Source organism: Anticarsia gemmatalis, chromosome 17, assembly GCF_050436995.1.
Source record: "Anticarsia gemmatalis isolate Benzon Research Colony breed Stoneville strain chromosome 17, ilAntGemm2 primary, whole genome shotgun sequence".
NCBI classification, from domain to species: Eukaryota; Metazoa; Arthropoda; class Insecta; order Lepidoptera; family Erebidae; genus Anticarsia; species Anticarsia gemmatalis.
Genome location: NC_134761.1, coordinates 4194510 through 4218995, shown reverse-complemented (window position 1 = coordinate 4218995; position 24486 = coordinate 4194510). Strand labels below are relative to the sequence as shown.

General features: G+C 38.6%; 1 protein-coding gene across 3 annotated transcripts; it reads left to right on the top strand.

Annotated features, from left to right (window-relative positions):
• Nucleotides 1–681: 681 nt before the first annotated feature.
• HnRNP-K (Heterogeneous nuclear ribonucleoprotein K) lies at nucleotides 682–24486 on the top strand. Of its 3 annotated transcripts, none has more exons than XM_076125579.1 (11): nucleotides 682–838; nucleotides 11373–11413; nucleotides 15024–15118; nucleotides 16171–16227; nucleotides 17099–17142; nucleotides 17653–17728; nucleotides 18136–18246; nucleotides 22172–22300; nucleotides 22384–22842; nucleotides 22928–23097; nucleotides 23975–24486. In XM_076125579.1, the coding sequence occupies exons 3-11, from the start codon at nucleotides 15029–15031 to the stop codon at nucleotides 24015–24017; spliced, it is 1179 nt and encodes a 392-aa protein (XP_075981694.1). In that variant the 5' UTR covers nucleotides 682–838; nucleotides 11373–11413; nucleotides 15024–15028; the 3' UTR covers nucleotides 24018–24486. The 3 variants fall into 3 exon arrangements, with proteins under 3 accessions (XP_075981694.1, XP_075981696.1, XP_075981695.1); XM_076125580.1 differs by lacking the exon at nucleotides 682–838 and adding an exon at nucleotides 11184–11288; XM_076125581.1 differs by lacking the exon at nucleotides 11373–11413 and having other exon boundaries at nucleotides 684–838.

The window sequence follows — 24486 nt, the reverse complement described above, 5'->3', positions numbered from 1 at the left end:
ATAGTAAATATATATAAAAAAAATATAGAAAATTAAATGTGTAAGTAGATTAAGTAGGTACTTAAACTATATCTAGGTGCCTATATATTTCACGATTGTTAACATTGTTTCTGTATTTCTTATATTAAGTTCAATGAAACACACTCCGGCTTCCAGCTTCATTGGTATTTACTAATTTTTGTTGCGACGTAAATGTCTAGTTTGAATTAAACATCCGAGTTTATTACTATGTATAACCTTTTCTATTTAATTACGGATAATAGGTATCTTACTTGTTAGGGTTTACCGCAATTTTATTCTTGCATTTGTTATAAAGACACTTATTAGTGGATTCTGTTAAAACTTATGAGAGTCTGATTTCATGCTTTTGGAAAATTAAAACTGAAATATTTTGAAAGATGAAATACATACCGAGTTTATCAATAAAATGTGTTTTTGTTAATAACTACCTATGTATTCACATTGATTGAGATCTAAGAGAGTCTAAGAGATATATGGAGATCCAGTGATCTACATAATAACTTAATTATTACGTTCTTTATACAAATTTTTTGAATATGTATTTCATAATTACAATATAAAATCGTATCATATAGAAATACGAATAAATCATCGTTGAACAGTTAAAACTTTATGTAGGTAGTAGAATTATTTATGTTGACTGGTAATACATAATGAAAATTCTACCAAACATCTTTTTTACCATTGCCGCCATTTTTTTGTGGTTTTCCTGTTTCGCAATAAAATTGATGTTATTTTACTAGAAAAATAAGAAATCAACTTTGTATAGTAGAATCTGCGTCAAACCTCCTGAAGACTGTGTATTTGCCTACGAAAGGTACGTCAATTTCATATTTTATACACTAGTGATTTTCTCGACAGTCACGTCATGTTATCGATTATTTTGCAGCCGGCTTTGTTTCTGTTTCAATTATTCATATTCGTATGTACATGACTCACGACTCACGATTGGACGTATAGCGCAGAGATATATCTAGAGAAAATGTTAAATCTTGTAAAATGTCCATAAATCTGACATTGATTTGGGTTAGTCATGTTTTTGTAGGTGTAGACTCATAGAGGTTGATGATGAAGTTCTTGTTCGGATCATAAAAATAATTTTCTATTATTACACATTTTATTACGCTTATGTTTATTGCAACATGTTATGCAAAGAGAATACTCGGACACAACACGAATGTGTTGATAAGATTTTTTCTTTTTAGACAATGTCGGTACTAGCAATGTAGTATCTTATATCAAATAAAATTCATAGAGTATGTTTATTGCATTGCGATTTCATTATGGTATATGAATTTCTAATGTGTAAGTTGTTATAAACATGATATCATTCAAGTAGGATAATGTCAATAAGATTCATTCGTCATAACAAATAATTGAAACGCAATTTTTACTCCACACTAAATGTTTCATCTAAACCCCCTGAAATTGAGTGGCTTGTTTACATACATACATAAAAGTACACCTATTTCCCATAGAAGTATGCATTGACCAAAACTACCACCTTGTATGAACCTTATAAACTTCCCTTGTCTCATTTGCCTTTCATTCATAGAACTTAGTTTGATATCGGTCAGTTTGTTAATTAAGAATCTTGTATTAAGGTTAGTGAAAATCATAATTATGTGAAATATCAGCAGATTGTGGTTAATCCTAAGAGAACTCATTAAGATCATTCATTAGTTAAATTAAAGACTGCTGATTACATGTCCGTGTGACATTGTTATAGTGATTCATATAAAAATTTATATTGTTCTCGGTAAACAACAGTGTTTGATAATGTAATTTTATTTGCATAATATTAAATATTATCATACAAGGCCTTGTTATTTGTGTATGTGTGTAAGTGAGTATTAGTTTCATTGCTGTACGGTTTACATTATAACGAAATTTCAATATGAACATGAAATGATTCCAGAATTTCCACTAAAATATTAAAATTTTCCCAAAACAAAAATGTATACTGTTATTTAGGCCTATTATTTGTGTTACACTGCAGGCCGATATTATTGAATGAACAATTAAATAATAAATACATGAGTAATGTACATTATTGAGTGATGTAGGTATTGATTTATAGAAGTACTGCCTATTAATTAATCTATACTGTACACACTGTATACAGGTCACATTAAAAATTCAATGTTAATAATAGCAGACTGTTCATTGTTAGTATGTTACAATCCCTCTACAATACTTAGTGTAATTGAAAACTGTCAAGAAACAAACTAACACAAATAATAGGATTCAATACAATTAGGATTAAGTTTGAGTAACAAAGTTATTGTTTACTTATAGTCTTTTCAAGCATCCATAGGTTCCCAACGTATTTGGTATATTATTTGGTAGTGGTGTCAGCCTCCCTTATCTTTCTCCTCCACTCTTCTCTATCCTCTACATTGTCTTCAGACATCTCACATAATAATTTACCACTACAGTTTACTAGTACGAAAACCACCAGCTCCCACTTTACATGGCTTTACCAATTTTATATTGAGCCCTATTTTTTTCTTATCTATGCATATCTGCTTTATTCTCTGGCTTATATTAATCATCAGGCATTACAATTCTTTCGATTGTTCCATAAGAATCTTCAGTCTGTGACAAGACAAGAACTCATTGGCTTTCATAAATATATAGAACTTGGTAGTTTGCCATAATGTGAGTACTTCCAGCCCCCCTGCTAAGACCTGGCCACTGTGTCTGTATGTATGGTTTATGTAACTAAACATTAAAAGCACGTCCAATGCTACTCTTTCATATTTTAATCACCAAAAATCGTCTAAGAGGACCCTACTTTGATTCACGTAAACAGTGTTCGTTTACGACCTTTCTCTATCTTATTTTGACACGGAGCAGGCAGTATCGGATAAGCATGCCTTACATTCTTGTACCATAGTTGACCAACATTTCATAATGTAAGAATCGTGGTAAGAAGCAAACAAAATTTCGTGAAACACGATTCGGCAAAATTTCAGTCGAGCAGTAGGTTTTTTCCAAAAATAACGCCCCAAAACTATAAGCATTCTTTGCATAGCTGGAACCAACAGCCTGAGTACCTGTGCCAGGACTTGAAGGTCTTGAATTTAGCAATTTGAACCATGCTGTTTATTTTAATGTGCATTGTTGAAAGATAAATATTTAGAAAATATATACCTACTTCCAATAAGTTTTACAAGTTTGCCCTAAATTGGTCATGGTGTACCACATAATGTCTTAAAAAGGTATAGAAATGGAGAACAAGTAAGAAACTTTACTAATTACGGTACGACAAAGTTTGTGACTTTGCATTGCTTAACATGTGCTGAGAGTTAAAAACAAATTAATTTGCGCTTATCGTTCTGTATCTCGGCATAATTAACAATATTTCATTTTTTGCAAGAATTAACCCAAATCCAATCAACGATTATAGAAAAGTATTCATCTATGTAGCTATAAAACTATTGTGATAAATTGAAAGTGACTCTGTAAGGGAGGTCAATAAAAGCTGGTAGTAAATTTACCCGACAGTGTTGTATAAAATACCAAGGCCCTCTATTGCTCTTATTATTGGGCAACTCTTTCTTGCCTATACTGGTGGTTAATTAATGACACTCCCTCCCTCTCGCCCTTAAAACGTAGTCTGGAGTTCTGAGGCAATCCATCACGAAGTCAAACATCTATGAAATCTCTTAAGTAATCTATCTCGGGGAAAACGATGGATCCGCTGGGGGTCGACCCACTGTTACGTATTTATACATCTAAATATCACAACAAAAGATAAAAATCTCATATCTTTTATATATAATAATATTGTCGATCCCAATGAGGGTACCCAAATATGTCATAAAAATATTTAATGATTTTATTCAATATCCTATCGGCGCTGTTTGTCTACGAGGTCATTAAATAGAGCCATGTTATTTATTGCCTCGCGTGCGTGCACCGGACTTATGACTGCTTTTACGGTGTCTGCCATTTAATTTGAGCGTACATGCAATACAGTATTGGAGAAAACGGGAATCTAATTGTCGCCTCATCCCTTCAGCGAGTGGTGGTGCGGCGTAGCCACCACAGAATGGGGCGGCGCCGATAGCCACTGGAATCGAAAGTAGAACGTAATAATTATCGGTGGTGGGACCGGTGGGCACTGGGCTGGGGGCCGGTGGTCGCGGTTCCCGCGGCTCGACCGTCAACAAACCGTCGCACGGCAACTGCTCATGACATATGCATGAGAGCGGCACGGACGACGCCGCCGCTTAAATATACAAGGACGGACGGGGAAATTACTAGAGAGGCAAATACATACAAGATGTCTCCCGCCCAACTGCGCTGCCGTAGCGTGCGGCACGCCCACGAACCTCTCCAATTACACTCACGAAACGTCCGTCCGATACCTTTCTTACTATTCTAGACTATTTTTACTCCGTAACCACCACGTCGTCTTCATAAGTCATGAAGACAACCCCATTACTTCGTTAAATGCGTCATTTTAAATTCCGTTTGCCTTTTAGACTTGCACGCAAATATCCGATACGGAATAACGGGTAGAAATAACGATTTACATATTAAATGCAAGTGTCTTTTGATGTCAATCTACTAAAGGAAAATTAATGGCACCGTCTTTGTCCACTTATAGTCAAGAACTTGGATGTTTACTTGAATTTATGATGATAAAAATGTGTTAAAGGGTCGGTTTCGAAAAGCGCCCAAAGCAAAATATAAGTGCGTAAACTATTCGCCTGCGAATTCTCTTCAGATGCAACGCAATATACGTTTTTGATATTTTTATATTAAAAACCCGTGAAACAGACTTTCATGGAGATTTTCGTGTTTTAAAAGAGAAAGCTCCAAAGAGAATTAGTGAGATTTAAGTTCATATTTTTATGGTGTTGAATTAATTTGCTGAAATAGGATGACGCGATAAAATAATTAACTTAGAGAAGATTATTTAAACTAATTTGATGCTGATCTGTACCAATCAATAAATTAGTACAGATCAAAATACTAACCGTTAGATTCTTCAAAATTAATTAACTTAACATGGTAATGATATTCGACTGAAATCTCCAGTGAGGGCTGCTACTCGTACTTTTAGTTCGGGATATACTTGATGGGTCATTAGTGTCATTTCATTAATATTATTTTAATTTACTATAACAAAAGTAACATTAATTTTTAACCCGTTCATTTTAACATTGCAGTCAATATCTCCGTGAATATTTTGATATTATTTAGTTTAAAATGATGTCTTTAATATACTTGGGATCTTCTTATACTGAACATACACACGGTCACAATGACAATATAACATCCATCATTTACTCAATTATATTATAAAGCACACGTTATTTGTTTTGGTATGATATAAATGAAATATATGTATAGTAGAAGATATAGTAAAGACTCGTTTCCAAGTCTTTTACTACATTTTTACACTAGCACCCGTCCCTGCAGTCTTCGCTATCTGGCACCAATTCTCTCAAAAATAATTGCCCCCATCTCTTACTGTATGTGTGCTTGTTGTAGAGTCCGTTCTTCTGACAAATGCCTAGTAAAAAATCTTGGAAATCAAGATATACCAAAGTTTAGAACGTGGTTCGAGCCATGTTATGCATATCACATAGCCGGTAAAAGCAGTAAACAATTGTTTTAAAAATATTGAGCTTTTGTTATAAATGTCCACATTTATAAAAGCTCGCGCACTATCGCTTCCGGCTATCGGCGAACGGTACGAACACAATATTGCAACTACTGTACCCTTCCGGAAATAAGGGAGACCATAGCCTCCAGAAATTATGTGAGTATTGGTACGTACACAAAATAAATTCTGTTAGAAAATTCAGTTCAAAGATTTTAGATACATATGTTTGTACTTTTTGCAAAATCATTATATGTCAGAGTAATGATGTAAGCTTAATCCATTAGTGACTCAAAGAAAGCTATATATATTATCCAATAAGCGATATTCTAATGATCGCCCTGAAATATTTGCCTCAGTAAAACAACGTCGGCTACCGTAGACCCGCCTATCGCACGAAAGCGCGCCGCAAAGAAGTTATGATCGATAGAAACATCAAATATTCACACACCGCCGGCCCACGAGGAAACGAAATGGATAACCGTTGTCTGAAAGGCCACAAGGGGCGAACGTGGGCCTCCTCGCTGCCCCTTTCTCCTAATTACCTAAACGTTTTCTTCATATAAAAGCAATTCTTCAACCGCCCCGTTAACATTTTTGAACGAACGATTAAGTTATGCGTTCAGGAACGTCAGCACCGCTCTTGAACACTCGTTATAACATTCATGGTATGTTAATTTACTTACCCGAGCCCGCGTCTTGCTCAAATAAAATTTGGTTCAGTTTTAGTTTTCTGTATATTTGTAGTATTATCTTGACCTTCAGAGGACGTTAACACTAGTTTTGAATTATTGCTAGTTATAATTTTAAATCTAGTACATTAGGGATTATAGTTAAGCACATCGTACTGTCCCACAGTGTACCCTTTTTAGTCAGATAAAGGTATAGATTCGATTGTTTTCATTTAATAAAAGAATAAATGGGCTCTTTAAAAAACAATTGTTTAACAATTTTTTGAGGGACTCAGCTTCCTTTTTGTTTATTATATTCTATTGAAGCTAGCTATAAGGTTAACGCTCCTATAACTATAAGAAAAATCCGAGACGAAAACTTGCTATCTATATCAATTCGATGTTACATAGTAACACTATAAAGAAATCTACTTATGAAGTTATTCAGGTAGAGCAAAAGATCTTCCATCTCACGAATATACTTGTAAACGTAGCGAATATGAACCAGTTAACGTCGTAAGTAAGGTTGTAATGCTTTCACGGATCGTTGCTCATTATCCAAGAGCGGATGCGACAGACGCGGGCGCCCAACGTGGGCCCTCGAGCGTGAAATAAGTGCGATTGCTTTGTATCAAGTGGCAATCACGACACGACACACCATGCTATGATCACTTTGCCAAATGTTATATCGATTTCGACAGTCGACGTTACACGTCATCTTATGAATAATTGATTACAGCTACACTTAGATAAAATCTTAACCTTAAATCTCTAGAGGTTGTGTAAAGCCTTTCGCGAACTACGAACATAGGTTACCGTTTCTAGAAATAAAAACGGCTTGAATTCTCATCTATGCTTACTAATATAATAAAGCTGAAGAGTTTGTTTGTTTGTTTGTTTGAACGCGCTAATCTCAGGAACTACTGGTCCGATTTGAAAAATTCTTTCTGTGTTAGATAGCCCATTTATCGAGGAAGGCTATAGGCTATATAACGCTACGGTTATTAGGAGCGGAGTAGCAACGAAAAATGTTACAAAAACGGGGAAAATTTTGACCCATTCTCTTAGGTGACGCAAGCGAAGTTGCGCGGGTCAGCTAGTTTTGTTATATTTTTGTTTCTGCTTTCAGAACAATTTCTGAAAATGGGGTTAAAGTTTAATCTCTGTAAGTAACACATGTAAGCTCACTTATTACGTAACAGGGTCACCCGGGTCATATGATAAAATATACTTGACGCGTAAAACAGTTTTACGTAAAATCTCTGCGCCCGAATAGTCCTGGCGCAGGGGTTACGTTGCATAAAATGGACAACTTTATAAAATTGAAGCCGTGCAAACGGCAAAATAAATTTCTTCATTTGTGTAAACTTTGACATCGAGGATGTAAGTGAAATTTATTCAAATATTTCCTCAATTTGAAACATATTACGAGAAATAACAAGGTGTTTCACAACAGTATCTGTAATCGAATTTCTCCCTTGCCAAAGGGCTTTTGCCAAAGCCTCTATCAATAATAGATTAGGTCCTTACCAACCTTTGCGCAGACCTCGTTTTCTAAATGTCCCTAAATTTATAGCGTCAGAATCGCTTTAAGAAAATATATGAGGCAGGCGTATACTTACTTCTTCCGTACTCAATTACGTGGCCATGTGTACCACTTCTGCTTATAAACGCATATTATCATTAACGGAATCATCCAATATTGTATAATTTAGCCGCTCATGAGTCGGTTCAGTGTCACGAGTCGAATAATATAATAAAACACAAATTTCCTGTAACTACGACAGTATTGTGTTTTAAACATAATATATTGTCCTCATGAAAGAAAAACTGTTTCATGAAACAAAAGTACAATATAGCCTACATTTATTAAAATACAAGTAACCTCGTATCTTGTAATTACGAACTTTTGAATATTCCATTACAAATGGCATCGAAGACACCTGCATATTCTCTGTAAGGAAGGTTCTAATAACATGGGTGGCGTGTAGCCTCGAAACATCCACTTGTCCACTCTCATGGTAGGTGCTGTAGACGGGGGGCAAGACTGACAGTTCCCACTGCTTGCTAAAATATTCAGCACCAGCGTCGGGTAAATTACAGACTTCTCTTCAGCCCTCGCGACTTCTACTACAATTACTCGTTTTAAAATAATGTCGCTTGAAGAAACGACGGCCAGGACAATTAGGTCAGCACTGCATGATTGTCGTAGCACCCGTCAGTTCCCACAGCATAACCGATACTTTACCGCCATATACCACGTTTCATATCTCACATAAATATTTAAATATTTAATCGGGGACAGTATTTACCTTCGCAAGGCCTTCATATTTTCTTTGAGTTTCTTTTTATTTAAAATTGGGTTAATTAGATTGATGGTAGCAATCATTTCGGAAATATAATCTCCTTTTGCGCTGTCGTAATGCTCTTTGGCAGTCGCCGTACACGGAAATTAAAATTAAATGTTAGTATCTCTCTTATTTCACTTCGCGAAAGAAGCTTATTTTTATACGAGTATATACCTCTGAAGAAGACTGGGTATTTAATTGCAGATTTTTATAACATCATTATTCCTTATCCATCATCATTTCCTCTTTCTGGATGGCGGTTACTAATTACTATGCATGGTTAGAAGTTTCAAATATAATTAACTTCCGCCACATATTGTTTCAATCGAAACTTATTGTAATATATAATATTGCTAGTGATATAAACTATGTTTTTGACTAACTATAAAACTAAGTAATTATTTAAATAGGCTTGGCATTTCAAATCGTACCTAACCCTAAGTGGCAACCCTAGTTGCATTGTGGTTTAAATAATTGGTGTCTCTGGTAGCGACAGAAATACAGAATATAGTGCGCATTTTTGTTGTTATTTCCGTTGCCTAGACGACGATTGTCTTCGACCTGGCTCATCGGCTATTAGCCATTAGCTATTGACAAATAACTACAAACATTAAATGTAGGTATGCATACATAACTTTATGAAATGTAGTACAAACACACGTATCGGACGTCGATCGCCACGAATATTTGGATGGTCTGATTGATCTTGCGTCCTCACTGGAAGTAATTTACTGTATTCCAATGTCATTAGTGTATTCGACTTTCCCCACTATTTGTATAGTACGAGCTACTGCGGCTTTCCTTCTATCATGAGCACAAAACCGTCTGGTTTATTTTGCCTCCATCGGATAATTTTGGTCCTGAACGTATCTTTCATAGCTCTACAGACAGGATACTTCTGAATTTAATTGTTATATTTCGGATGTGTGTAATTCCGAAGCTCGAATTATTTTTCCTCATAGAGAGTATTTTTGTACTAATGAGCTATTGATATTTAGGGAGGCGTTTCTCGTATACCGTTTTTAGATAAGGTATAAATTTCCGGATTAATTCTGATGAAATACATTTATAGCATCTTCCCCGTGAATCTGAAGCGAGAACAGATATATCGCGACCTTTAACTAAAAGGTTATTAATGTTATTATCATTGAGTTGGAGTTGTAACAACGAATTTAACGTCCATTTATTGTGGTCAATTTGTTAAGTGAAGTCGTAGGTGGACATTAGTGGCACCTAACGACACTGTCGCATGCCACCGGTTCTACTACCAGCCACTAGATGTTTATTATTTAGATTGCTCTCTCATCACACCACTAATGACGTGTTACCACAAAGTATGCTGTACGCACTTCATTATAATATTACCATATTCTACTGTTACTTAAAACGATAACAATCTAAACAGTCTACATTTCCGAATTAGAAAATTACAAGTGTTCGAGGTTTTTCACTGATTGATGTTTTAACTAAATAGCAATTAAATCAGCTTAATCTAAGGAGTCAAGAAATCCCTTCTTTTATTGCCTTGGTGGCACATATAATTAGCATTGTTAATAATTATATGAAATCATCCAATAGTGTCGTTTACAATATTCAAAGCCTTTTTTTTTCTCAAAATTAATCTCTGAAACCTAATTAGAACGTTTTTTTTATCTTATGATCTACATTTAGCCCTTTTTTTTTAGATCTCCTTTGAGTCATTTAATCGTATTTGGTATCCTAATATAAATAATACATTTAAGTTCCTTTAAAAAAAACACTTCTTTATTCATCTATAAAACAATTTTTGTATAATAAACGCTAAACCAATTTTACCGAACATGGCCATCTAAAAGACTGTTCCAGTCATTTCTATGGATAGCAGTAAATTGGGTCAGTTACTGTTGAAACCAGATAAACTGGTTCCTTAGAGGAAAACTCATTGTTAATATCCTCGTAAGCGAATAGATTGCTGTTATATTACTTGCTTACTTACTTTTAATTTGCATTACTTAAAGTTTGCGACTCGGCCTGTATGACTAGTTGTTACTGTAGATTATCTTATGGTCTCCTGTTCGTCATTTTTGAACTATGGTATTATGTATATTATTTATTACTTTGTTTTTATAATTTATCTAATGCTGGGCTAAAACCATAAAATCTAATGTATTATGTCATTAATCAATCGTACATAGTGCTACATTGTGTTTTGAAGGTAAACATTGTCGTTAATGTGTCAAAATGTTAGCGTAGAGTAGGGGCGTTATATGTATATTGTACATGGAGCTGTCGCGTAGTACCTCTGATGGTTTGAGGGTGGAATGCTTGTGCTACGGATAGCGACTAATCTTAGCTACATTGTCAGAGATATCTAGGTTGGCTTAGACATGGAACAGGGTGTCGTCTTGCGGTGTGACTCGTTAAGTCGTCGTTTCCGGGGCACAATGAGAGGCAGGGTGTTATTGACGGGGCGGCGGGTGGTGCGCATGTGCACCTCCGGCGCCCCGGCGTCTCGGGGGTGCTTTACAAACGCCCGAGCCGATCACAAACGATGTCAGTCCACTCGCGGGCGTCTTCACTACTAGACGTGCTCCGAACCTAACCAATATGAGGCGGCACGCGCTCTATATATTACTAACGAGTTACAATGTAGGTTTCAACATTTACTTTTCCAAATATTTTAAGTCAAAATAATAAAAACGTTGATTCTAATCGGATTCTCTCTTGTTCTAGGTGTGAACCGCCTGGCCTAAACGATCCTGATAAATAATTCCGTGAGTATTTCTTTCTCGCGTTTTGTTACATTTATTTTATCCTAAATGTCTCTTGCTGTTTATTTTATTTCACTTCATATTTCCTCATATTTAGTCGAAAATGTCTCAAGATTTTCTCGAATCACGACTAGCGGAGGCTGCTCTATTGAACAGGAGAGTTATTTTTAACTCTTTCAGTTTGCGTCAATATCCTCGTTTCGGTATAAAACTTGAAATAAATGTTAAAAGGGGATCATGACTAAAATAATCCATTATGTTTATTAGTAGAAAGATTATTAAGTAAAAAGATGGAGGGTTGAGAGCAAAAGAAGCCAAGTCGAAGCTAGGTAAAGAAACGGCTCACAGGTGAGGCGGGACAGCTGGTAGTGACATTTTGAACGACGCTTGCCCTTACTTTTTATAATATTTTTTGCGCAGTTGGTCTTTAGGTATGTTGTCGGTCTTTGTGTGCCGAACACCTGCCGGGGCGGGCCCGGGCCCCGTTCCAGTCCCGCCAGTTCTATTCACGGATTCGTACATACTTGCTTCTCATTGTCCTTAACCTAACTCTAATTCTTAACACTCTTTGTGTCGCATTCTTAACATTATGTTATTTCTAGCTATTCAAACCTATTCTTAAACAAAAATTGAATGGGTAAGCCTAAAAAAGCTAGGTGTTTCAATGTTTATTTAAACTTGCGAGGTTTTTTTTCCAGAACAAAGCAAAATTTCGAAATACCACCCTTTCCAAGTTCAGAAAATACCTCAAATGGGTGTCTAACTAATAACTTTGCAAAAGCATTGTCGAGAGTTTTGTACAACTTAAAAAGCCAAGTCACAGGAAATTAAGAAAGTTGAACCTTTGTGGATTCTATGATAGTTGGCACATTGGCATATTGGTAGACTGGAACCCTTTGTGGCGCGAATAGAGCCGCGAGCGAATGTAGGCGTGCACCTGCGAGGGTGTCAGTGACCTCGTTCACCTGCCACCCGGCAGACGTTCGCATTAGCATACGCTGGCCAAACATGTGCCATGTGCACCCTTGGACCAATTCTTGGAAATATATTTTTTTGTTCTTCTATCGTTTTAATGGCGTTCGCAGGCTGTTGGGCTTTCGTTCGGCTTTTTTAATAGTGTTCCTCGAATATTTAAGCGAATAATTTTGATATTTCCACCTTCTTGAAACATCGATCCTGAATTATTATTATTAGTCCAAATATGGAGATCTTAACTAAGAAAACCTAGACTGCATAATTGTATATTGATAAGTTTTAACAATTTAATTTTTATTACCATTTCAATGGTATTTATGTCCAAATAATTTAAGTGGTTTGACTATTTTTCTCAGTATAATTAAAAATGAATCTCGAAACAATAATACAATATACGTAAGGTTGTGCAAATCGCAGCTGTATGCAGTTTTATTTGTTATTAGCAAGCTTCAGTGCTGTACACGCCAACTTCTGTTCCTGTAATAGTTTCCAACTAACTTTTACACGAACTACAGTTAGCTTGAAAAATAATCAAGTGCTCGCGACATGCAACAATGCTTTGTTAAGTAAAATTAAATTCCATGTATGTACACAATGTCAAATGAATATAATGCCAATATACCAGTACTATGAAGTCTTTCTTCGCCCGTAGATTTTATTTTAATGAAGCGGTCTCATTATTGCCGGTATTTTCCTTGCTCCCCCAAGATGCTCATTATTTCGAAAGCCATTAAGTTATCGCATTATTTGTACGCGCGAATTGGACGGGTTAAAAGGCGCTGTATTTATACTAAGCTTGATTAAGCTTTTAATATTTTTAACTAATTAGTAGTACGTAAAGCTACCAGTTTTTTTGTTTGCTGTAATATAGTGACATAATTTTGAAATTTACGACTTATTGAATGGACCACGTAACTATTAGAGCAGGTTTTTTTTATGAATGTTAACATGTTCCCCAATGGTAATTGAATTTAAACAGCGATCCCCTTACAATCTGTACCGTATTTAATAAATCAGTAATAAGCTTTACTCGCCCTTTTGATATGTTTCTTTTGTATTACTTGTTCATGCGCCAGCAAATATACGTGCTTTTGCTATAGCAATTTTAATAAAAAAAAAGATCCCAGATTTTATAAAGTTACGGCCAGTTGGTGTAGCAGTTTCGTGTCATAAGGTCCGATGTCTACAGCCACTACCGGGCACAGTTCCAAACTCCGGACTGCTATTGAGAATTTCCTGACATAAAACACCAGCATAAATCTCTCCGATATCTATCATCTTATCTCCTAAATCTAACAAATATCTGATGAGATAAAGAACTTCCTTGTATTTTTGTCGTTTGAGGATCACATATACAAAATAATCATTCCAGAACGGCAAAATTTTCAACTTAACCTCAATTTCACTGGTTGCATCAAGTCTTGTATGGGCTTGATGTTAACAATTTTGTAAAAATATAAAACTCAGAAACACTTTAACCGGCACATTTCCTGATAGTTAAATATTTAAATAGGTTTCAAAGAAAACGTGCGTCACGAGCCTTCGGTTCCCCTGAGGATTTCGGAACTAATGCAAAAAGTCCAATATAAAAAGCCTTTCTTAAAGCCGTTCCTTTCAGCTTCAAGAATGACGGTCGAATTTAAAATGGTGCAGAATCTTCAATTCGAAAGCCACTTTGGAATCTCTCAGATTTTTATATTTCTAATGAAATTTCCGCTAGACGCCGACACGTTTGCCGTCGGCGGGGCGAAACGGATACGGAACTACTGCAATTTGATCAAATATTTTTATGAGAACGGATAATATTTGAAAATATTCTATCGGGAGTATTTCTTTATTACATCGCATTGGAGGAAGACAAGAATTTGAATCGGATGTAATAAAAATAGTGAGATTTATGTATTATTAGTTTAAATTATATTAGCGAAGATTTCATTCAAAAAAAGTGATTTTAAAAAATAAATATTTACAGACTACGATTTTTACATAAGTTTCAAAATTTTGAGAAAGTCTATAACATTTGAAAAGCGATGGTTTTCGTCGTAGATATACTATTGTTCATTTGTAATCAATTGGTGAGTGGGGGCTAATAGGGTGCGTGAAGGGATGTAGGTCGTCGGCCAACGGCAGTCACGTCTTGAATCCTGCCGAGTTGCTCGTAGCTAAGGCCCTTTATTATCTAGGTAATCTAGTAACACTAAATTTATTTAGACCTGTCTGTCGTATTCGTCCGTCATTCGGTAGTAAGCTCTCGCACTGACCGGTTCCGTCTACTTGGTCGAGAATGCCAAATTATTTTAATTCGATTAAAATAAAACAAAAAAAAACTTCTTGAGGATTCAAATCCAAATAGACTGCAGCGATAGCGAAAGCATTCATTGTTAGATCATTCAAATAGAATTTAATCTAAGCCTTCTGAAATTTGCGAAAATAATCATTGTATTCTAGTACAGCAAGTTAAATTTACTATAAACGGATTTCGACTCTTGAGATTTCATTAAATTTTATACAACCCCAAAAACAAAATCGTAGCCTAGCTGTTCTACAGTTATTACTAATACTTACCTACATAAGTTCAGAAACACATAGGTTCGGTAACAATGTTTGATAGAATACTAAAGGACTTGTATGTGCGTAGGCACAATGAAGCGCGACGCGTACGGAGACGAGGGGCCGGCGCAGAAGCGGCCGCGGCAGACTGACGACGAAGTCACCTTCCTTATTCCGAGCAAGGTGAGTCACATACTCATTACTTTACAGGACTTTATAAATTGTATTACTAAGTGAGAAGTGAGCCAATGTCACCATTGAGGAAGATCTAGGCCTAGCGACTTGCCAATAGTTGTTTGCTTGCAGTTAAGACTGCTTCGACTGATATAGTGCTTCTTGAGACCAAACAATTCAAGATGATTCTGCTTTTGTAAACTCCTGGATCCTAAAGTATTGAGAATTTTCCACAAAAACTTGCTCTAAACAAAAGGTTTACCTTCTACGGTGATATGTGCTGATATTTTTAAATTTCTGCAACTATCAATTGCTTATTACTAATAATGTGTTCCCGATGCTGCACTTGCATAACATCGAAATGTCTTCCGAATATGGCGAAGTTTCTGATATTAGATCTTTTACGAATATCGCAACTTTAGGTCCAAAGGTTTTCCTCACTCGATGATTTATGAAAATATTTCTTCAAAGCTCTCGAATACGGTGATGATTGAATTATGGCATAACTGAGTATGTTCCTTGAATACTAAACTTTAAGTTTAGTCACAATGTTTTCCTTATTTACTCAGTTACGATCATTTTAAAATTTAAGGCAGCTTCTTTCGTCATAAAAATGAAATCGGTGGAAAAAAAAATTGGTAGTGGCTTTGTTAGTGATGAAGTCACTTGCCTCCCTTGTTCATGGTGAATTATGGAGAAAGGCAGACAATCTTGGAGTTCAGCTACATACATTCTCTGAGAAGGATTTATACCTTCACCGTTAGTAAGAGGAATAATGCCTATGTTCTGCTTAGATCGACTAGCAGCTACTGTGTCTGTTACCGGCATTAAGATATCGATTTCCAACATCACACCTGTATTTCCCTGTTGGTTTATGTACAAGTGTAACCAATACTGCTCTGCCGCTGGGAATTTCCTTACTTAATAACATACTCGTACGTGATCCAGTAATACCTATCTGGAATCAAGTGATCTCCCACACATGAACAGTTTATTCACTATTCACCAAAGACTGCAATAAATTTATGTTTAAATATCAATTTGATTGTGTCACTTAACAGGTTGCTGGTTCAATCATCGGCAAAGGTGGCGCTAATATATCAAAACTGAGGAGCCAGGTCAGTGTTTAATATAACTTGCAGCTAGACTTACAGTAAGTAGAGAATCGCGTACGAGTAGACTCGTTCGATAAATACAGCTTCACTTATTACACGACTGTTCACTTATAAGTATAACATGATAATAGTCCTTTGAAATTTTAATCGTGTATTTTTGTAAGCCTTTCAAGCAATAACAGGTATTTACAAAGTATTGATTTTTTAACACATTTTTGCGTAGTCCTATATAACGTAAACTCCATGTAATTTCTCAAGATTTCACTAATTTATGTATTATCTGTATGTACTGCATTTTCTAAATGTTTCTAATTAGTAATACATAATAAATTTTTAACTATTTTTTCGCCACAGGTACGTCTACCACTCTTATAAACTCTAAAAACTGTACTGCTCTGTGCCTTTCGGGTAATAAAGAAACCTACCCGACCCGTTTCTTCTACGCTTTTGATGATGTAAAATGTTATAGTCTATCTTGTAGAAAGCAAAGAAACTTAATGAATGAAGAAGAGCGTAAGATTCGATGGTCGCTCTCGGCATCGAGTCTTACGTCAGCGGCAAGTCCGTAGGCTCATAGACAGAATAACCCCCCGGCAGCCAGTTACAGGTCATTAGCGCCCCCGAGACGCCCCTGTGGCTAGTAGCGCGACGCGACGCGCGCCTACACTCACTCCGGACCCACTGACCAGTCTCAACTTGACCCGTATCACTGGTATCGCGATAATCACTTTCGAGCGGTGGGTTGAGGCTGGTCGAGGCCGGTCCAGGCTGGCGTGAGTGGTGTAGTCGCGTGGCGCGCCGCTACAGCGTGTCTTGGTTGCCGGTCCCGCCCCGCCGGACGCCGCTGCCCCGCACCCGCCGCCCCGCCACGCAGTACAAAGCCTCTATAACAGTCCCAGATTGCCCCGGCCCCGAACGGTAAACTATATCGCCAACATCTACTCTCAAAACTTTATACAGCCCGAGTCGAGCACACGCTCTGCTCGTCAACAGTCAGGAGTCGGAATCTGTTTATATATTATTATATCATTAGCTCCCGGCGTTAGGCGCTTTACTCCGTATCTCGACTTCCCGTCCTCATCACATTCCGCAGGATATTTGCACTTGTGTCGCACTGGACGCCTTCTGATCTTACTTTCACGACCTCGGTGTCCTCGCATCTCGCTCATTAGCCGCTATGTTGTCTGTTCCCTTAGGACTGTATCCTTTCACTCGTTTACTTACTTCTCTCCACGCTGGACGGCATCTATTTATTCTAGTACTTACACGTACGGACATCAAATTTCATCGCCATCATGCTTCAGTTAACTAAATTGAGTCCAGACCTCCCTGACCGTTGATATATTTGTACCGTTGTTCAATATTGTGCTGTGATTTTATATTATCACAATGCACAAATACAAGGTGTTAACTAGTTATGTTTTTCAGGGTACTTTCAATAACGGCCCCCGATGTCGACACGATTCTGGAAATCGTAAAAGAAATACTGCCCTGTTTAGCTGATGTAAGTATCCGAAATGTTTAGTTGTATTCTTCTTAGGTTTTTTTTCAATAACAGAATGATATTAAGAAAGCATGGACCATATAAGTAAGCAACCCCCGAAAGCGATTGTTAAAAGGGTGGGCGAAGGTATCGTTCGTTTACGAATTGTTAGTGACTAAATTAGGTGCTATTGTTGTACAGATTGCGATATTCTTGAAAAGGTGTTCGATACCGTCCGGTCTGATGTTACGTAACTGAGAATTGTATTCACTACAATAGATTATTACACTTCGATCTAGATTCATAATATGTATCTAGAGACTTGACAGTTCTTATGAGCTTCAGGCTTTAGTTTAACTTACAGAAAAATTAAAATAAAACGCGATTTTTTGTTATAGATAGAGATACTTATAATTTATTGTCATTAGGGAGGACCCAAGAGCAACAATGAAGATCTGGACGTACGTCTACTCATCCACCAAAGTCGAGCTGGATGCGTCATCGGAAAAGCAGGGGCGAAAATTAAAGAACTGCGAGAGGTAAGCTTCTTATTCAGATTCTAATCATTATAGGTTATTTGCTGGTAACAGACATAACAGTCATCAAAATTGCATCAACTACATATCTTCATCATACATTGTTGAAAGACATCGGCGGTATACTTCAGGTGGAATTTCCGTCCTATTATTATCATACTTTGCTATTAAGTGTATCCCGTTATCTAGACTGTATAATTGCGGGGAGCAGATGCAAGCATTTTAACGATAGTCATATGTCGAGCGAAGGTGCATGTTCGTAAAGGATTTTTTATCGCATACCCTTAGCATTTAGGACACGCGGTGCAGGGATGAAGGGCAGATGTAAAAGCAGCTGCCGATGAATCTCGCGCTTTATCTCTTTATCGACCTACCTCGGTTTTTTTTCGTTGTATGTAACTCGCTTACAATGAAATAGAAAGAATTCTCCGTCCAACGATGCGGTTACATAAGTGTAACGAAAATGTATGTTATCAAGAGCCGATTCACAAAATGACAGTGGCCAAACTAAATAATATAATTTGCCAACCGACAAACAACATGAAGCGTTGGCATAACTGCAGAGTGCATCCAGCGATGGATCAATTACCACAACTCCGCTGGCAAAGTTTTAAAACGTGTACGTGCGCTTTCGTCTGTCGACGTCCGATGGCGGCGAGAACTTTACAATCTCGCTGTTAACGGTGTTGCGTTTCATAATTCGCCTAGTTCGCTCCTCGTCAGTGTTTGTCTAGAGATTTGACTAACGACGGCTGATGCCAGGAACGTGCCCCGTCGCGACACTTTGCCACTAAGCTTTCTTCATAACAAGTTTGTTCCACGCGGACTATACTATCGACACACAAATGTTGTTCTCCGGAAATAATTTCAAAACTTGATCGCTATCTACCTGAGTGCACGTTGTTCGTTTTTTCAGACCGTTTTTTTTTTGCCGTCGATCAGCTGTTCTCGCAATTCCTTTGTTCGACACGTTTACGGCCTCGATTTAACGAGACATAGGAATCTTCGTAAAATGCAAAATTAACAATAAAGGTATGAAATGTAGTTCGAAATAAAAAAACTGTGAATAGCGAGCTTTTCATTGTGACAAAGGTTCTATTGTATTTCGGTGCAAAAACTATAATATTATCAATTCTATTCAATACAAATGGATAGATATGTCTGAAGTAGAATTAATCAGGGGTTAGTGGACTAACATGGACGCAGAGTGACTTCGGTAGGGCTGAAGCTTTCTCGAGGAACAGTGTGGTCGCGAAGGGTCTCGGTGCTCGGTGTGTGCGGCGCATGTGGCGGGTGGCGCGTGCGGCGCGGGCGGCAGCTGTCGCGGCGGCAGGTGGTCGCGCAGCCGCCGGAAGGCCTCACAAAAAGCCCACGCGCACCTGGGCTTCACCCAGCCTACCTACTTGCACAATGCCGGCTCCGGCGAGGCCTCTTTCTTACATAAATAGAAACTTGGAACATATGGTCCCGCCGCATCCGCCGCACTCCTGTGCCGTCTTTGAATCCTTCAGGTAAACATCGTACAATGCATTATGCTATTTACGTCGTCGCGGACAGATTTATTTCAAACTCCGTCGCTCTTCGATGTTTTCCAATCACAACTCAAACTTTTTACCTTTTTTAACTACACCGTTAGTAGATTTTAAGTAATTCATTTTTGTGCTTTACGTTTGATGGGAAACGGGGAAGAGTTATTCGTGAATTAGCTAAAGAGGGGTGGTATCACGTGTTGGTAGGGTTTCATCCGTCGGAAGCGCGCGGCGCCGAGCTCGGGTTACCGGAGCTACGCGCACGTGACGTCGTTGGAACTTTTTTCAAAACTCCACATCCTCGATAGGCAAATGCAAAGGGCAAAAAAACGGATATATGTACAGAGGTTCCCATAGATAATTATGTGGTAGAGAGGATACGGTCGGTCCCTAATAGAGGAGGCAATTCAAATGTTATTTGTATTGAAGGAATAGTAGCGAGGCATATGTCGTCGCGGTGTAATTAGGCGCGGGCGACACCGGTCTGTCGCGGTGACACCGACAATTACGGTGGCGGCGGCACGCGAGCTCGCCGCTTCCGTTTCCGATCGAACCGCGCACCGCCCGCTCTACGGCTTCACTCTTACTATGTTACAACTATATCGACTAACGTATGTTCATCACTGTTCCACTGGTTAAGCGAAAGCTTCTATTCTACGAAAATATTCTGGCTTAAAAATGTTAAATATTAACAGCAGCTGCCCTTTTTTCTATTCTCTAAAAAGGTTGTCCCGTGCCCACAAAAAATATTGATATTGACTGTATTTTTCGGTCAACTTGAAATTTCACTTAGTGTAAAAAGCATTAATGGGTGTATCGCAATATTACGAGTTGTTCAGTAGCTGATTAACGGCCACCTCCCCTGGGAAATACCCAGTCAGCAACACATTTTGGACTTGCGTACTAACACGCCGCTGAATTGTATTAATTAGAAAACCTTGTATATCCGAAACGCGGTTCTAGCTTCACTCTGCACAGATGAGTCGACTTCGTTGTGATCAAGATAAATTGTCTTCAAACAATACCAGTGGCTTCTGCGGGTGTTGTGAGCGAACAAACTTGATGATTGATTGTAGGTGTAAAGGCAGACAATAAATAAATCATAAACGTCAGCCGGGGAGCCCTAAATTTAACTGCTCTAGTATAAAAGCCGCATTTCGTATCCATTTATCGTCAGGGGTTGTAAGTTGTCCACCACTTCGTCTCGGGAAAATAGTGTTGTATAAATTGCAAGTCTGAGCTGATAAATTATGTCGCGGACATAGCCGAGTGATCCTTTTCATAGTGAAGGACGTCGGGCTCGCGTCCGTGACGAGGATCAGAAGTGGATAATGTTCGTGATGAATGCTCTAAAGAACGTGCGCCACACGGCGAGACGGGGATGTGGCGTGGCGTAGGCGTGGCGCGGGCTGCGAGCTTTCCTCGGAGCCCCACAAGTGCACAGGAGCGTAGGGAGAGGGGACCCGCGGGGGGCAGGTCGGGCAGGTGTTGCACGCTCGCCGGCACTCGCCCGCTCATTCCGCGACCGACCACCCTCGAGGGATGCTCGCGTCTCACGCGCTCCCAGTTAACACTCCTCGTCAATTTTATTGACATTTATTTTATTTCGCTGCGCTCTAATTTATTTAAAAATAAATCCGATTTCCTTTGGCGTATTTATTCTTATTTCGGGCGTAACGTTTAATAATTCAAGATTTAAAATTAATACAAGGGGTGTGTTTAGTGTAGTGTTTTGTCGGCGAGTGTACGAACGTGAAGTGAGTCGAATATGTCAGTCGTGTGTTCAGACAGTACGGAGCGGCAGTGTAGTGCGGTGCGATGGTGTGGCAGTGTGTTCTGTGCAGCGGGTCGGGCGGTTGTTGTGCGGAGCCGTGGGCGGTTGTTTGTGCGTGGCGCGGAGCGGGCGGCGGCGGCCACGTGCGCCGGTCGATGGCGCCGCGCACGCGCGCTCGTCGTCTGTCAAACGTCACACCGCACACACACATACATACAGACACACACACGTACGAGCACACACACAGCACACGACGAGCGCGCCACCGATGATGTTATCTAATATCGGTAATTGATCACGCATCGATTTGTCATCGCACTCCAAACACCCCGAGACTGTCGCGACACATGCCGTAAACATACCCTGTCTCAACTCAATGTAGACTGTTATGTAATTTGTTTTGTACTTAGGGCGTTGGGTTTACAACTTGTGTTCAAAATTTTTTGGTAGTTTACCGACTTACTGGTTTTCGTAATAAATAATTAAGTTTATATTTCTTACAGTAATCATCTAAATAATATTGTTGAGCATTTGTTCTACAGAGTCAAAATAAAATTCAATTACTATTAATAGGCATTCACCTCTTTTAAATAATAAAATAAAAATTAAATCAATCCCTCCTCAGAAAACGGGCGCTCGCCTGAAGATATTCTCGAACCCGGCACCGCAAAGTACGGAGCGTGTTGTACAGCTCGTCGGTAAAGCGGAGGCCGTCGCTGCCGGCATCAAAGAAGTGCTCGATCTCATCAGACAGGTACGGATATCACTTCTTTGCGCTATAATATTTTATCATCGGTATAAAATAGGTCAGTATTTATTAGAATTTTAATATTTCAGGTTCCCATTAAAGGTGCAATACAAAACTACGACCCACACAACTATGATGATTTCTATGCCGATGAATACGGTGGTTTCGGCAGCGGACAGGGAGGCGGGGGACCGCGAGGTGCCGGACCCCGCGGCCCGCCTAGAGGTCCACCGCGAGGTATGCCACCAATGGGTGGGCCCGGCGGACGCGGGCCCGGACCCCGAGGCCCCGGAGGCATGGGCGGACGTAGTGGACCTGGAGGTCCTCGGGCTGCCTTTAACGACTTCGGTGGCCCCGGTCCTAGAGCTGGCTTTTCTGGACCTCCTCGCGCCAGCTTCGGTGGCGGCGGCGGCAACTTTGGAGGCGGAAACTTCGGCGGTGGCCGAGGAGGTGGTGGCGGCGGCAACGGAGGTGGTGGCAACTTCGGCAACAATGGCGGCGGCGGTAACCAGCAGGACACCACCACACAAGTTACTATCCCCAAAGATGTAAGTGTACTTACTAAAGTGTAGTATTGGACTCATTAGCTTAACGTGCAAGAAACAGAACTTCAGTGTTTGGTTGCCATTCCAGTTGGCCGGTGCGATAATCGGCAAGGCCGGTTCCCGCATACGTAAGATCCGTGCGGAGAGCGGTGCCGGCATCGAGATCGCCGAGCCACTGCCCGGCTCTACTGACCGTATCATCACCATCACCGGTACACCACAGCGCATACAAATGGCACAATACTTGCTACAACAGAGGTATGTTCAAACAATATTAACACATCACCCTTGTTGCCATTATCATAATTTATACTTATAGGAAATATACAAGGAAAAGACCACATATGTTGGACAGCTGCATTTTCCATTATTTTACGATATGCTCCAATTATTACCAGCATTGCATTGTCCATATCATATTATTGAATAGCATGCCGACGTTCGCCAATAACTACTGTATCATTGCTAATATCATCATACTGGTTAAGGATTGTATCACAAACGTTTGCTGTCACTGTATATAATTCAGTATTATTACTAACACAATATTATTTTGACAATAGAATGTTTGAAGAGTTCCCTGAGTTGGCACCAAACCAAACTAAGATTAAGTAGAGATTATTGAACGGATTTGAGTGTGTTACATCGATGTTGATGCGCAGGTAAACATGCACACAGTTGTTAGTAGCGGGAGCGTAGACCTTTCAACCGAGATGTTCTCACGAGTACCTGCATATTCTGAATACCATACTCATTGTACCAACTTGTATTTACAACTCTGTAGTTACTAAGTATTTAGCGACGATCACACACCGATACTTCTAATCTAACTCATTGTTATCTATATTTGTGACTAACTTTCTGGTGATTAACATATTTTCTAGGTGTCATCAACTAACGGGCATCGGTCGAGCCGCGCGTTGTATGGAAGACTAGTGATTTTGTTGTTTTGATTGAGACTAACAAGGAATCACTAATCTACCTACAAAGCGTCGGCGCACTCTTCAGGCGAAGATAAATAATCTGTGTTTTCTTGTTCTTTTGTGTACTAACATTTTGTTTACATTGTTTCTTGTGTGGTATTAATTTTGTAGACTGGTGAGCAGTTGCTTTAATTATGTTTTTAATTCCGCAGTGTGCACGAGAGCAACCCGAATCTCGGTCGCGGGAACTTCTGATTCCGAAGGCGACCTGCAAAGTGTGTTACATTTATCAAAGCTTTACTTTAGTCACCTCAAATCACGTCATTTATTTTATACAGTATGAAATCCGCGAGGCTCACGTAATCATATAATCTGTACATAGTGTCTAAGCCTAACCAGGAAAATAACATAATTAGTGTACTACGATTTATTCTTATGATGTATTAATGATTATCTCGTAATAAAGTAGAATTTTGAATTTGCGGTTAATAGAAATTGTAAGAGCTAGGTTAGGTCTTTTTTATTATATTTATCACAAATGAAAGTCTGGTATAATTATTTCTCTGGTCGGGTTTTAGCTATTTAAGATTGCATTTATCATTATTAATAATTGTAAAAGTTTTAACTAAGATTGTGTCAATGATTTACCGATTTATTTGTTACATCGATGTATTTTTAAGTGATAGCAAATAGAAATGGAAAATAAATAGTTTATTTTGTGAAA

Excerpts from the sequence above, each read along its gene's own strand:
- HnRNP-K (XM_076125579.1), top strand. The coding sequence starts at position 15,029 with ATGAAGCGCGACGCGTACGGAGACGAGGGGCCGGCGCAGAAGCGGCCG. Across the intron at positions 18,247-22,171 it reads AAATTAAAGAACTGCGAGAG|AAAACGGGCGCTCGCCTGAA; the intron begins GTAAGCTTCTTA and ends ATCCCTCCTCAG. Across the intron at positions 22,301-22,383 it reads TGCTCGATCTCATCAGACAG|GTTCCCATTAAAGGTGCAAT; the intron begins GTACGGATATCA and ends TTAATATTTCAG.